At 37.4% G+C, this 15,352-nt stretch overlaps 1 protein-coding gene across 1 annotated transcript in view; it reads left to right on the top strand.

The window, feature by feature from the left end:
• The window catches only part of LOC131052409 (T-complex protein 1 subunit zeta 1), a 67,130-nt gene extending 52,441 nt beyond the window's left edge, over positions 1 to 14,689 (top strand). The window contains exons 8-15 of the mRNA XM_057987069.2: positions 6,681 to 6,795; positions 6,893 to 6,979; positions 10,347 to 10,551; positions 10,713 to 10,807; positions 11,255 to 11,323; positions 13,562 to 13,669; positions 13,755 to 13,873; positions 14,124 to 14,689. Of these exons, the coding sequence (XP_057843052.2) occupies positions 6,681 to 6,795; positions 6,893 to 6,979; positions 10,347 to 10,551; positions 10,713 to 10,807; positions 11,255 to 11,323; positions 13,562 to 13,669; positions 13,755 to 13,873; positions 14,124 to 14,196 (871 nt within the window). The 3' untranslated portion in view covers positions 14,197 to 14,689. The remainder of the gene's footprint in view (positions 1 to 6,680; positions 6,796 to 6,892; positions 6,980 to 10,346; positions 10,552 to 10,712; positions 10,808 to 11,254; positions 11,324 to 13,561; positions 13,670 to 13,754; positions 13,874 to 14,123) is intronic.
• The last annotated feature ends 663 nt before the right edge of the window (positions 14,690 to 15,352 follow it).

The following is a 15,352-nucleotide window of genomic DNA, read 5'->3' as shown; positions in this document are numbered from 1 at the left end:
TGGAATAACAAACTTTGATGGATTCATATGAGGTTGAACTACAAGAAAGGGACAAAGAATAATTTGCAGAGCATTAGCCTAATAAAGAACATGAAAGTAAGAAGATCATGGAGGAATCTATTAAAGCAATGTTTTAAATTGTAATGGTCAATCAGCTTTTAGGATAAACTTTAGGAATCTTCTGTAATAAGATCATGTTGACTCCAGCATGTAGGAAGGTAAGGATCTTCATTTGAAATAAGATATCTCATTAACTTCTAAAGTGGAACACCAACAAAATGAAGTCAAACAAATATCACTTGTTTAAAGCACAATTGAAAAAGATGTTCTTGTTCAAAAAGTACCTATCAATTTACAATCGATTGAGTTAGTTCTACAGAAGATTGATTTTCAGAATTACAATTAATCTTTGCTTTTGTTGACATTTATTTCTGCACATTAAATGTTAAATTTTAATCATATTCCATTTATTGAAGTTGCATAGACATTGTTTAATCTTTTGTAAATTTAAATATATAAATAATTTGTAATATTCGTCATCTCCAAGTATACATCTCCCATTTTTTTTTTGAAAAATGTCACTTATCTCCTTCTCCCATGTCGGTATCAGTTTACATCTTGTGATAACTATGTAAAACAATGCAAGACACGCAATTGATTTCAAAGAATTGATTGATTATCAGAATGAGCAAGACGCTCATAAATAATACAAGGATATTTACAAGAATAGCAAGTTTCTAATAAGAAACTGCTGAGAAGATCGAAGACGATCTAACCAAAATAGAATATACACTATTGAGCATTAATACTAAAATTAACATTATTTTAATATTCTATTACCCTCCCTTAATGCTCAATCTGTTAACTACACCTATAGACCCCCTGAATTTTACAAATTTATCAGGACCAAGGGGCTTGGTGAAGATGTCTGCTGGCTGCTTCGAGGTAGGAACATACAGCAATTGGATGGATCCGTCTTCAACTAGCTGTCGAATATAGTGACAATGAGTTTCCACATGCTTGGTTCTTTCATGGAAGACTGGATTCTTGGCGAGTTTGAGCACTCCCTGATTATCACAGAACAAGGGAGTAGGACCTGCCTGGGAGACATGCATATCCGCAAGCATTCGTCGAAGCCAAACCGCCTCACAAGATGCCTTAACTACTCCCCGATACTCTGCTTCTGTCGAGGAGAGAGCCACTGCCTGCTGCTTCTTACTAGTCCATGTGATAGCACCAGATCCCAAACTAAACACATACCCTGCTGTAGACTTACGGTCATCAACCGAACCTGCCCAGTCAGAATCTGTGTAACCACTGAGTATAGGATCAGAACTCCGAGTGTATAGAAGTCCATAATCAGGAGTGCCACTCACATAACGCAGCACACGCTTCGCTGCTATCCAATGATCAGCCTTGGGAGCTGTCATGAAGCGTGAAATGTAGCTCACTGCAAAACTGATGTCAGGTCTAGTGGCAGTAAGATAGATGAGGCTGCCCACTAGTTGCCTGAACAGAGATTCATCCACAACTGGTGAGGATGACTGAGCTGAAAGTTTGAGCCCTGGTTCCATAGGAGTAGAGGCAAGTTTGCAATCCTGCATTCTGAACCTGTCCACAAGACTTCTGGCATACTTGGACTGAGAGAGAAAGATAATGTGCTCAGTCTGCCAGACTTCAACTCCTAAGCAGTAATGTAGAAGTCCCAAATCTGTCATATCAAAGGTGCGGCACAAATCCTGTTTGATCCCAGTGATCAAATGTGTTGAACTGCCAGTAATGATTAAGTCATCCACATAGACAACCACAAACAAAATATCATTACTAGAATGTTTGATATACAAGTTTGCATCAGATGGACTCCGCTGAAAGTTATGATCTGTCAGGTACTTATCAATTTTCATGTACCAAGCCCGAGGAGCTTGTTTCAGACCATAGAGTGCTTTGACTAGTCTACAGACCTTCTGTTCTTGACCAACAACCTTGAATCCTGGGGGTTGCGTCATGTAGACTTCTTCCTGTAAGTCACCATTCAAAAAAGCACTCTTGACGTCCATCTGATGGACTTTCCAACTAAACTGGGCTGCCATGGCAAGAACGAGCCGTATGGTACTCATTTTGGCTGTAGGAGCAAAAGTCTCCTCGTAGTCAATGCCTTCTTTCTGTGAGAACCCACGAGCAACAAGACGAGCCTTATACTTGTCTAGGGTTCCATCAACTTTGTATTTTACTTTGTACACCCATTTGTAGCTAATGGGCTTCTTCCCTGAAGGAAGATCAGAAAGGGCCCAAGTGTGATTCTTCTGAAGACTCTGGAACTCAGCTTCCATAGCCTGTTCCCACTCAGGTATACCTTTAGCCTCTGAGTATGTCTGAGGCTCAAAAACACTGTGTATGTTAGCTATGAGAGCAAAATTGACTGTATGCTGCTGTTTGCTCTTATTACGGGAGGTTCTACCCTCAATGAGCTCAGTATCCCTGAGATCACCAATGGTCTTGGCCCACCATTTAGGCCGGAGAGTAGAAGTGCGAACATCTGGAGGAGCTGGAAGAGGCTCAGGATCAGGAACAGGAGCAGCAAGAGGAGGATTATTCTCCGGAGGGAACTCAGGTAGTGCATCATCGAAAATAGATTCTGCATCATCCCTCCCATCAGGCGAACCTAATGGAATAAGAACACGGTGAGGCTGATCCTCAGAACTCTGCTCAGAAGAAGGGGACTGAAAGAATCCTCTGTCTTCATCAAATACAACATCACGACTAAAGATAAGACGTTCAGTGTCTATATCTATCAGTCTGTAGGCCTTATGGTGATCACTGTATCCTGTCATCATGAGTTTTTGACTTTTGGAATCCAACTTGGAGCGCTTAGCATCTGGAATCCAAACATAGGCAACAGAGCCAAAAACCTTCAGGTGGCTGATCTGAGGCTTCTAACCAGACCAAACCTCTTCTGGAGTCTTCCCCTTAACAGCCTGAGTAGGAGAACGGTTAAGAAGGTAGACAGTAGTAAACACTGCTTCAGCCCAATACTTATTCGGAACACTCTTGTGTTGTAACATAGAGCGAGCCATCTCAACAACCGTACGATTGCGACGCTCGACAACACTGTTTTGCTGAGGAGTGTAGGGTGTAGTCAACTGGCGTTTGATGCCATGGGTATCACAGAAGTTGGAGAATGCAGAAGAACAAAATTCCCCCCCGTTATCTGTCCTAAGAGTAATGATACTATGTCCAGACTCTTTTTCAACAAAGTACTTAAACTTCTGAAAGATACTAAATACATCTGATTTATGTTTAAGAAAGTACACCCACATCTTTCTACTAAAATCATCTACAATAAGCAAAAAATATTTGCAACCAGTAACAGAAGATGTATTCATAGGACCACAAATATCAGCATGAAGTAATTGAAGTACCTTAGATGCGCGCCAAGACTTTCCATCTGTGAATGAAGTCCGATGCTGTTTGCCAGCTTGACAGGCGCCACATACTCCAAGATGCTGAGTCTGAATATCAGGTAACCCTGAAGCAAGTCCCTCCCGAGATAGCTGAGAGAGATACTGAATGTTGAGATGTCCATATCTCTGATGCCACAAAGTGCTGAGAGGAGAAATACGAGCTGCCAGAGCCACTTCAGGAGAATCACCAGTGTCAAGAAGCCTATGTAGGCCATGATCCTCTAGACCAACAGCAACAGTAAGACGAGTCTCCCGATCAATGATGGAACACTTGTGAGCACTGAACACCACATCTAGCTGAGGAGAATTCCTCATAATCTGGCTGACAAAGAGCATATTAAGTTCCATTCCAGGAACATAGTACACATTCAGAAAAAGGAGAGTCCTGCCACTAGACTGTATCTGAACAGTGCCTTTGCCAACAACTGTATACTCCTCACCTCCGCCAAATACAACGGAATCACTGAAAGTTGAGAAGTCTGTAAACCAGTCACGCCGATGAGAAAAGTGACGTGATGCACCAGAGTCGATGTACCAAGCAGAAGACCTGGCATGATCTGAAGACCTCTTAGCCATAAAGGCATAAAAGGCAGACTCTCTCTGCTCGGAATGTTCAGCAACATGCGCCTTCTGGTGTGACCCTCCCTGCTTCTTTTGTTCAGAAGCGAGCCTCTGACGGCAATCTTTCTTCATATGGCCGTACTTGTGACAGTAATTGCACTGCACATTCTTCTTCTTAGCTCCATCCTGTGTCTGAGAAGAGCCTTTCTGCTGAGAAGACTGAGAGGACTGAAATTTGCCTTTATCCTTGTGAAAGGATTGGGCTGTGAAGGCATTTTCCGAGGAGGCTGATGTAGTACCACTACCAAACTGCTGTTTCCAGCGATCCTGTTGTAGAAGTTTGGTGCACAATTCTGAAAACTTCAGATCAACATTAGTGGAAGTAATATTGAGGGTCTCAATGAAGTGTTCATACGATTTCGGAACACTTTTCAGAGTGATTACTACCATGTCTTCTTCCTCCATAGTCCGACCAATAGCTTCGAGCTAATCTCGAATGTCCTTAATCCTCGTGAGGTGTTCCTGTAAGGACATACGTTCGTCCATCATAATGGAGAACAATTGATTCTTTAGAAAGAATGCTCGGCTCTTGTCGGATGTCTCATGCAATTCCTTCAGATGCTTCCAGATGTCAGAAGCTGTCTTGCCGGAAGGAATCTGCGGTAACTGATCATCAGTCACTGAGAGTTTGAGAAGCATAACTGCCTCCCGATTGCGTTCATCAAACTTATCTTGGTCTGCACCAGGTGTACCAGGATTGAGCTCTTTTCCCAAAACAATGGTCAACATACGCTGTTTCCAGATGTTGTAATTGTGACCATTAAAGCGTTGATTGCCTTCTAACATCAGATTGGTGAGAGAAGCCATTTGCACGTTTCCCAAAAAAATTCTCGGTTGACCCAGAAAAATCCAAAGACCACCCCGAAATGCGTGCGAAAAACCCAGAAGGAATCTGCTGTCAGAATCTGGATCCGCGGGCTCGAAAATCGAGGCACGAAAATCGATACACCCAGAAAAAAGGACAACAACCCAGATTGGTGTTCGAAAAACCCACCAAGAATATGCAAGAAAAATTGATTTTCGATAAAAAACTGAAGGTTAACACCTGAATCGAAAATTGCAGAAGGTCGTGGGCGCCATGGATTTCATAGAAAAAAAAACTGTTGCCGAAGGTGCAGGACGCAGGTTGCAGGTCACGCGTTTGCAGAGGGGGCGAGTTGCAGGTCGCGACGCCGAAGTTTGTTGCAGGTCGCGACGCCGGTGGAGGCGACGCCGGAGTTTGTTCGAAGTCCGCGACGCCGCACACAGGTTGCAAAAGAGAAACGCGACGACCCTGCAGGTCACGAAAAAACACAGGTCGCGAAAGAGAAACGCGACGACCCTGCAGGTCGCGCGAACACAGGTCGCAGACACGCGACGCCGAACGACGCCGAACACGGGGTGCAGGTCGCGAAAAACAGGTGCTAGGCCACGGACAAAAAAACCTTGAAGGATTTTTGAGCACCAGAAAAATTTCGAAAATTTCCACTAATTGGAAATTAGAATTAAAAAATTTTCGAAAAAATTCCTCCTATAGCTCTGATACCATAAAACAATGCAAGACACGCAATGGATTTCAAAGAATTGATTGATTATCAGAATGAGCAAGACGCTCATAAATAATACAAGGATATTTACAAGAATAGCAAGTTTCTAATAAGAAACTGCTGAGAAGATCGAAGACGATCTAACCAAAATAGAATATACACTATTGAGCATTAATACTAAAATTAACATTATTTTAATATTCTATTACTATGGTCTCTATGTCGATCCATATTTCATCAGTAATGGTTCATAAGAATCCATCTCATGAGCATAAATGGGGTGCTTAGTACTCATTACATATATGTGATGCTCGTAGTGGTGAAGTGCCAAGAAATATTGTATGGTTAATCATCTTAGTAGTATTTATGCTTAAGTGTGCTTAACCATGGAGTTTTACTAATCAAGATCACATAGCTTGTTTCCACGTTTGCAAAATTTTCAGTAAGTGTTTTGCTTTATTACCCATTAGTGATAGAGCTCTCTAGCTTATTCCTTTCATGCAATTGTGTCTAGAGTGTATCAAATTATGTGATAATTTTTTGGCATTCAGTGATGTAGTTTTCAGTCAATCTACATTGACCCATATTTTCCTAACACGTTTCCATGTGTTAACAACATTTGTGCTTTTTTGTTTCTCATGTTTTATTTTCACTTGGTATACTTACATTTCAATAGTGGTTCTGTGTGTTTAATAATAGCATCCTTTTGGTTTTATTAGAATTCATAGAATTCCCAGGGAAATTGTGGTGTCTAAATTTTCAATAAATCAGGATATTCTATCATTTATGGATGTGAAAGTTGTTTGATATATAACCCGTTAAATGTCACAAGTGCTCATCAATGTGTACACTGTAGCTAAGATCTGTGAGGGGCAAATGATATCCCATGCTGATTACATATATGATGCCGGCAAAACCTTGTAAATGCCATGATAGGTCATTGATGTTAGAAAACTGAAATAAGATGGTAATAAGTTTTGGTATATATTTTGTGGAAAATGTTTGCCATTGAATGCAGGTTCATTGCTTATTATGTCACTCTCTAATAGGAATGCTCTCTATTGTTTCACAGTGAAGTAAATGCAGGCTTCTTTTACTCGAATGCCGAGCAGAGGGAGAAAATGGTAATAGCAGAAAGAAAACATGTAGATGACAAAGTTCAAAAGATAATTGACTTAAAGAAGAAGGTGAATGCTACAGTAATTGTTCACTGATTACAGTTAATACAATGAGGGCATAATCATAAGTTGGCTTCACTATACTTAAATCCTTGGTGTTTTGCAGATTTGTGATGGACATGACAAGAATCTTGTTGTAATCAACCAAAAAGGAATAGATCCCACTTCACTTGATATGCTAGCAAAAGAAGGGGTATGTGTTAATGTTTGTTTGCAATTCTCATCTCATTTGAATGTTTGAGGTACACTTTAAATGGGGTGATAATTTCTCCTAAAGAAAGTAGGGTAGTACTTACTTTTGTGTAAAACATAGATTAGCAACAAGTGAACGTCTGAATCTTAGAAATGTTTTCTTCGTATTGTTTTGCACAAAGAAGATATTTTGTGTTTTCAGTGATTGCCATGTAACTGAAAACTTCTATAGTTCTGATATTTTAAATAAACCTTTTAATACTTTTCTAGCATTTTATGGAACCACTAGTCAATTAGTTAGCACTGTATGTGGGTGCTTGTAGTACAGATTCAGGACAAATGAAATGTCTCCGAATATTACAAATGTTTTGTTGGGATTGCTTTCTCAAAGAAGATATCATGTGTTTTTAGTGATTGCTATGTAATTGGATAATACTATAGATTTGATTTTCTTAATAATACTTGTAATGATCTTCTGGAATTTTAGGGGACTATTTATCCAATAAGCATTACATGTATTACAGGTAATATATTATGATAGAATAAGATAGAAGTAAAATTCTCTTTAAAACATAAATTGACAAGGTACGATTTTGGAAGCAGGCAGGTAGATATCTTCGAACAGTAGTTTCTAAATAGTTAATAGTAAGGAAAATTGTGTTGCAAAAGTTTTAGATAGCTTCTGCTCTGGAATCTAGATATGAACCTGATAAAATTTTGTACCTACACTTTTCCTCAAAAAATGAGTTTATTCCTGAAGAAAACTGAATTAGGGTTGGATTTTATTCAGTGGCTTATCTTGGGTAGTTGATTGATCATCCTTCTCTGGTGTATTCGGTAATTTCTATTGTAAGGGTTGCCTGATACTGCAGATAGAAGAGTATGGCAATCAGGTTGGATTTGCACGATGGAGTCCTCAATTAAGTAAATTGAAATGAACAATTTTTTCAGTAGCATTGGATGAAAAGTTGCTATGAAATTATGAATAGATCATGCAAAATACAGAACTGGCATTCAAAAATGTTATTGTGTACTATTTTGGTAAATGGAAGAAATCCTACATAGGTGGATAGATATATGCTTTGAACTTTGAAGGGAATGTGATGAATTGTTGTTTGATTAGGGGTACAACACCCTGGTGGATACAATATCTGATGCTTTTGGTGGTTGTATTTACTTTGATTAATAACTGGTAAGAATTTAGACTGAGAGCCTGGTGCAATTTTCTATATGAACTTGAGTCTATACTGAATAAAATAAAATCTGAAATAAGGTCAAATTTTATTTGGTGACTTATCTTTACCTATATCCTTAATAGCTGAGTCACATGGTTTGCTGATTTTCATTCATGAAATTCAAAATCTGGTGAATGTGAACACAAATCCAAAAAATGGTTTATGTTCGCCTTCAAATCTGGCTGTATGAGAGCATACGTTTTATTTTCTTTAAGTTTAATTTCCATCCATGTGCATTCTATCTCCTTCCAATTTATTCTGTTGTTGGCCATTTCTGTGCTTGAGATGTTGGGCCAATGTTGTGAGTGGGGTAAAGTTTATCAATACCTGTCTATCTGTTGCAGCAAGGGCAGGTTTCGGTGTTCTTGGTTTCTGTGTCAGGCTTCTGTGGCATTGTAGTTTGTCAGAACCACCAAGGATATATAAGCTGCAACAAATAATTACTCTGCCACAAGGCAATCTAATCCATTTGTGTTGTCACAACGGACCATCTAGCAGTCAATAGTTGGCTGTGGCAGCTGAAATGAAATCCACGTAATCCGAGTCTTCTTTGTGGGGACAAATCAGTGTATGATTGTTACATCTTAATTTTGTAATGATTAATGGTCTGAGTTTTAAATGGCATTTCTAATATAAAAGTTTATAATATTTTATGATTAATTGAATTTTCATTATTTTTTAAGGTTTTATAATATATTGTAATTTTAGTAAATTTTTTAAGGTTTCATCCTGTGAACTCCAGAAAACCAATGGGGTTTTGTTGATGTCCGGATCCTAAGGGTTATTGTTCTTAGATCCAACAATTTAACACAAGTGTTTGACTCTATGATTTTTGTGTTTGTTCATATGATGTCCAAAGATGATAAAATTGCTTGCCTTATATAGAGTTTGGAGGCTTAGTGTGGGCTGCCTACTCATGTAGAGAGTGATTTGAATATTTTTTGCCTACTCATGTTGAGAGTGATTTGAATATTTTTTGCCTACTCATGTTGAGAGTGATTTGAATATTTTTTGCCTACTCATGTTGAGAGTGATTCAAATTTGGCTCCATTAATGGTGCCCTTGGTCGGCTTTGATTATTGGTGAATTCCTTTGTTTCAATGATGGGGTTCCATCAATGAGCGTGCTGGAAGGTAGGCATCTGAGAGAATGCACACCAAGAGGATGCAATGTTTGGAGGGAGTAGGGATCAAGTGTTGGCAATACCAAGTGTACAAGGAAGTGAAAGTTCATAGATCTGCAAACAGCAAGGAAAGGAAGGTTGGGCGTGAGGGTTTTGGGATATTTGATACCAGAAGGGATGACATTATGAGAAAGTTTGAAATCCTGCCCAAGGCTGGAAAGTTAAATTTAGATTTGATTCATGAAAATGAAGTATGTACTTACATGAATCTTAAATGGGACATTGTTTTTGTTTCATATGATCAGTTCCTATATAATATCCATAAAAGATAGTCAACTTTTATGGATGTGCATTTAACAATCCTATCATGAATATATTAATGTAATATAGATTTTTTAAACTGAGTTGATATTCCTTTATATCATTGACTTCTTCAGTGCACGCTGGAGTAATGACCCCTGATGACTTTGCTACCTGCTTGGGTTGCCAGTTTAGTCTTATTTTGTTCCCACTTCTTTGAGGGGTCCTCCACGTGCACATCTATTTCTACTTGTACTTGTTTTGGGTTTACCATTGTAGGTTTACCTTTAGTTCTCTCTATTTTGTTTGAAGGGGATGTTTTATTTTCTGAAAATGACTTTTTCTCTAATCCAGTCACTCAGAGATTATTGCTGATAGAATATTCTACCCTTTTCTTCATGTTCAGGCTGATTTGCCTTTTCAATTGCTTTTGATCTCACCATCTTGGTACATCATGAAATCCGTGTGCCTAGTTCAGCTGAATTTTCTTTTGCTCATTGTTCTTATAGAACACCACTACAGCCAAACAAAGTTAGAATTGTTTAACAATCTTGTCATTTCTGTTTGTACTAACTCTGATTTTTGCTTATATACGTTATAAAGGGCTCTTAGTTCAGATATTGTTTGGCATATGTTTCAGAGGAAAATATTTTAATCCATGATTCTCTTCAGTTGTGAGTAATGCTCTTTTTTATTATGGTGTTTTGAAGATTGTAGCTCTAAGGAGAGCAAAGAGACGGAATATGGAGAGACTGGTGCTTGCTTGTGGTGGCGAAGCTGTTAATTCTGTTGATGACTTGACTCCGGATGTGCTTGGCTGGGCAGGACTTGTATATGAGCATGTGCTTGGGGAAGAAAAATACACCTTTGTGGAGAATGTTAAAAACCCTCACTCATGTACAATTCTTATCAAAGGTAAGTTCAAAAATATGTAAACCATATTCCTTTGATTTGCAGATTATACCATTTTTAATTATGAGGGCTAGTATTTTGTCTGTTACAGAGGCCTTAATGATGATTCCATCTTTATTAATTATTATCTATTTTTTATTCTTCTGGTATTTTGCCTGTTGCAGGGCCAAATGATCATACTATTGCTCAAATCAAGGATGCAGTCCGTGATGGATTGAGAGCTGTCAAGAATACAATTGAAGATCAAGCTGTTGTTTTGGTAAGCCAGTAATCGTTAATTTAGTATGATCTTTTTTTGGTTTCATAGCTAGTTAGGTATGGTTCATAAAGCAGAACAAGTTGCTTAAGGTTTTGCTGCTTTGTGAATCAAGCTAGTGGAAACATATGATGGAAAAAGTCCATTGCCAAGCTCATTTCTTAAGTCAATACCAGTTGCACTTTCTTTCTTTTTGTACATACGATATTACCATAATGGATGCCTTCAGGTCTTTTCGTTTATACTTTATTTGTGGTCATTTTGAATTTGTATAAATTTAATTTATATTTAAGTGTGTGAAAACTAAGAAGACTTTTTTTGCAATCATCCTTGTTTTGACTGTACTATTCTACTATATTTTGTAGAGTCAGAACTAGAAATGTATCTATTTACAGTGTCAATTGCATTGCATTGCTTGAACATACTGTACTCTTTGTTGATGGATATTAGGGTGCGGGAGCATTTGAAGTTGCAGCAAGTCAGCATCTCAAAAACACTGTTAAGAAAACTGTTAAGGGGGTAAGCCATGAGCTCTTAATTATGGAAACAAATTATATCATGTAATATTTTCTAGGTTTTATTTTAAAAATATATTATTCAGTTCAAACTTTGTATTGTTATATTGTACTCCTGTATGAAGATGAGACCTTTGAACATGATGCTAATATCTTTTCTAATATCACCAAGCAGAGTTTTCAAAGAGAAATGAATGAGTATTTGAAGTCTTTTATACGGATAAATAAACTTCTACAAGTTTCTGTAATGTCCCCTTTTTGGGATATTCTTAAATTTTGCCCTAATACATTTCTGAATATAAATTTACCAATTGAAAAATCCTTTTTCAATTAAAATCCTGGTTTAGGTCTTACAATTAATGTTAGTTGTTAGAATCCAACATTTGAAATGAATCCACGAGGCTATCTATCTTTCATAAGAGTTAGAAGTCATAATATCATATAAATACATACATAACCAATAGCATTAATAATCTCCTAAGCATATTCATATAGTAACCACATTAGCAATTTGATAGAAGCTTTGCAAGACGCAATCTCAAGGATAGTTATCCTTGAATTGCGAGAGCATGGGTGGGAAATTGTCCACTCCATCCCTCAGTCCACCTTGGAGGCTGGCTGTCCTCCTTGATCAAGCCCAGGAGCACTAATAAGCCTCCCAGCCCATGAGGCTTAATCCCTGATCGGTGATGTGCTTGATAAGAGCAGGAAGACTACACCCCTCCACCAAGCCCGGGAGCACAAATATGCCTCCCGTCCCACGAGGCTTAACTCCCTATGGGTAGCATACTTAATGGTGGGTGTATTGGGCCTTTGTCTCTCGTGACTCAAAAGGTTGATCGGCCTTCCTGTTTTGCAACCATTTCTATCCAATTCAAAATAGATTAACTATATGAATATGACATCACATATTTATCAAAATAGAAATAATTGGAAAACAACTCAATTACTTACAATTATCTCTATATAATTTCAGCAAAGAATAAATATTGCATTCATAAATTCATAACACACTTCCACACATAGATTCACTTATTCTAGGCTGATAATAATATTTCAGATTTCTGCTCTTAATCTAGATCAGATTACTTATTTACTGATTTTCTGGTTCCTCATTTAATGCCTTTCCCAAGAGTAAGCCTACCCTATTTATAATCCCCCAAAATGGGTTGAAGTCACTCAAACAAGAAATACAATTCCACTTAAGTGACACGTCCCTCCATAATTAATTATTTACTTTCAAACTAACTCATACCCCTTTCAATTATGAATCACTGTCCATGTGTTTCCTGTGCTGGATTAAAGGCAATGTTTTATCAATAACAAGGGTTGTGATCTGAGTGATACTCTCCTTTAAACCTGGGTCGTGATATTCTCCTTTAACCATGGGTCGTCCTATTCCTTCAGTCGCTCCAGCATTATTAAATGTAATCTATGATTTGTTATCAATTCGGGGGCATGACAGTTTCTTCAATGGGAAACCAGAAGAAAGGTACGGTGTGTAAAACACTAATAGGAAGGCATGGTTAATGAAACTGCAGTCATGGTAATGACAAGAAAAATTCAAAAGAAGTATTTTTCATTTTGCTTATTGATTTGTTGAACCTGAAATTCTCAAGGATGAATCGTGCATATTTGAATCTCAACCAATTTTTTGGTTTTCTTTTCAAGGCTCATCAATTGAGATCTCTATTATCTGTTATTTAAAAATGTTTGAAATGTTGAACAGCTAAAATGATATTGGTGACAGAATTTTTAGAGGGTGATAGGAAGGGCAGCTCTGCTCGGAAAAACTTGTCTTCTTTCTTATGAATTTGAAAATAGTACAGATACGAAACAGAAATGAGGAGCTTCCTAGACCATAAATAAGTGCCAATTTTTGTCAAATATCTTTTGCATAAGAATTGGTCAGAAAATAAAATCCTAGACCATAAATAAGTGCCAATTTTTGTCAAATATCTTGTGCATAAGAATTGGTCAGAAAATAAAATCCTAGACCATAAATAAGTGCCAATTTTTGTCAAATATCTTTTGCATAAGAATTGGTCAGAAAATAAAATAGTCAATAAATTTTTCAAATGTGATTTGAAATGAAGGATGTGAGTTATAATTCACCAACTGTTGTATCTTTTTGATTGGTAAATTGAAGATTTAATTTTTTGGGATGGAAGAAGCACCATTGAATAAGTTTGCACAATGATATTTCTAGACTCATTGATGGCATCATTTTTTTTCTTTTCAGCGTGCACAGCTTGGAGTTGAAGCCTTTGCTGATGCTCTTTTAGTTGTGCCAAAAACTCTAGCTGAAAACTCTGGACTAGATACTCAGGATGTATTGATTGGGCTCCAGGTGAGATTGTTTGTCGATACTAGATAAACATATAATTTCTGGACTTGCCTTTGGATATATCTGACAGCGTTCGGTTTGTGTACAGGCTGAGCATGATAAAGGCAACATTGTTGGTCTAAATCATCATACAGGAGAACCAATGGATCCATATATGGAGGGTATTTTTGATAATTACTCTGTCAAGCATCAAATTATCAATTCAGGGTGCGGTTTTAATATGTTCTTATTTTACACCAAATTATCTTACTACTTTGATTTCATTTGTGCCACAGTTCCAAGTGGAATAATTTCTTGTCTGTTCATCCTTTGTATCACACCAGACTGCTATTTAACCCAAAATAGGTTGCAGGGAGGTCAAGAGTCTTTCCGTAATGTATTGCACAAGATCTTAAATAAACTATGTTTGTGCTTCTGTTTTATCTGAATGTATTACTGACATGATTGTCTTGTACAGCCCTATGATTGCATCACAGCTACTTCTGGTGGACGAGGTGATCCGTGCTGGACGTAATATGCGCAAAAGCTGAAGTTTTCATGTGGGCTTCCTTCTGGCATTATTTACAATTGCCTGGAAGATGGGTGGTAGCAATTTTGTAGAGGGGATGATGGGATTTATAGTAATTTCCGAGTGCAACATACCTATGGCCTAGCAAGAAATTAAATTTGTTTCAAGTACGAAAGCATTATTATAAAAGTGCAGGATTGTTCAAAGCTAATTTCCTTATCTAATTTCCAGTTCAGTAATTTTGTTTTGTGTTTTCGTGTGTCATAGTTCTTCAACATGGAGTTTAAGATTCTTTCAAGCTTGTAAGTCTCAGAGTGTGCCTACTGTGGGTATTACATCTTGGCATTTAAATCTAGTGCACAAGACAGCGCTTTTTTTGTTTCTTTGAGTTTGTATATTTAAATATTTTTGATCAGCCAACAAGGCTCTTGCCTTTCATTGCATCCATAATTCTGTAAGATTCCCTGTTTTAAGGATTTGGTTTTCCTATTATATAATTTATGAGAGCTTTTATCTTTAGGAGTATATGAATGAAACCAAGAGCTTCAACAAGCTGTATGCTTTTGACAGAAATTCTTTAATTGTATTTCTACACCTTAAATGTGCTGTTTACTGTTGATGGCCTTCCATTACATGGCTTGTTAAATTTTCTTTTTCTTTTGGAAGGCATTACTCCATTTTCAGGCATAATATTGCACTGGTCTAGCACATGTTTGAATCTAGAGGTGGGTAGGTTCATAGATGAAAAAATCTGCAAAAAAATGTTTAACTCCCGATTTATGGTGAGTCATTTATGGCCACCATTTAATCTGCCAAAAACTCTTGGGTGAGTTTTTTGAAAAAATTGCAAAAAATCGGGAGAAAAACTCAAATAAATCTGCAGTAATAATTTCTCGGGTATTCTTTTAGAGGTTGCACTTTTTTTTTGGTATATTATATGTATCTAGCTCCAACTTTGATTTATATATGATGGAAATCAGTAATATGTTCTACAAATTGTGTGTTTTTCAAGGATATTTTAAGAATTATATATTTTCAAATGTTCGACAAATTTGCCAAGTTTTTGCAGAGTCCCAAGTTTTCAAAAATTTTGGGCCAAAAGAGTTATTGCTGAGTAAGAGTTTTTGATCTTTGGGTAGGTTTGTACACTTAAAGATAATGGATTTTTTCATTATAAG

This window comes from Cryptomeria japonica, chromosome 10 (genome assembly GCF_030272615.1).
Source record: "Cryptomeria japonica chromosome 10, Sugi_1.0, whole genome shotgun sequence".
NCBI lineage: Eukaryota > Viridiplantae > Streptophyta > Pinopsida > Cupressales > Cupressaceae > Cryptomeria > Cryptomeria japonica.
Note: the sequence above shows the minus strand (reverse complement) of the source record. Positions and strands in the feature narration are given on the sequence as shown.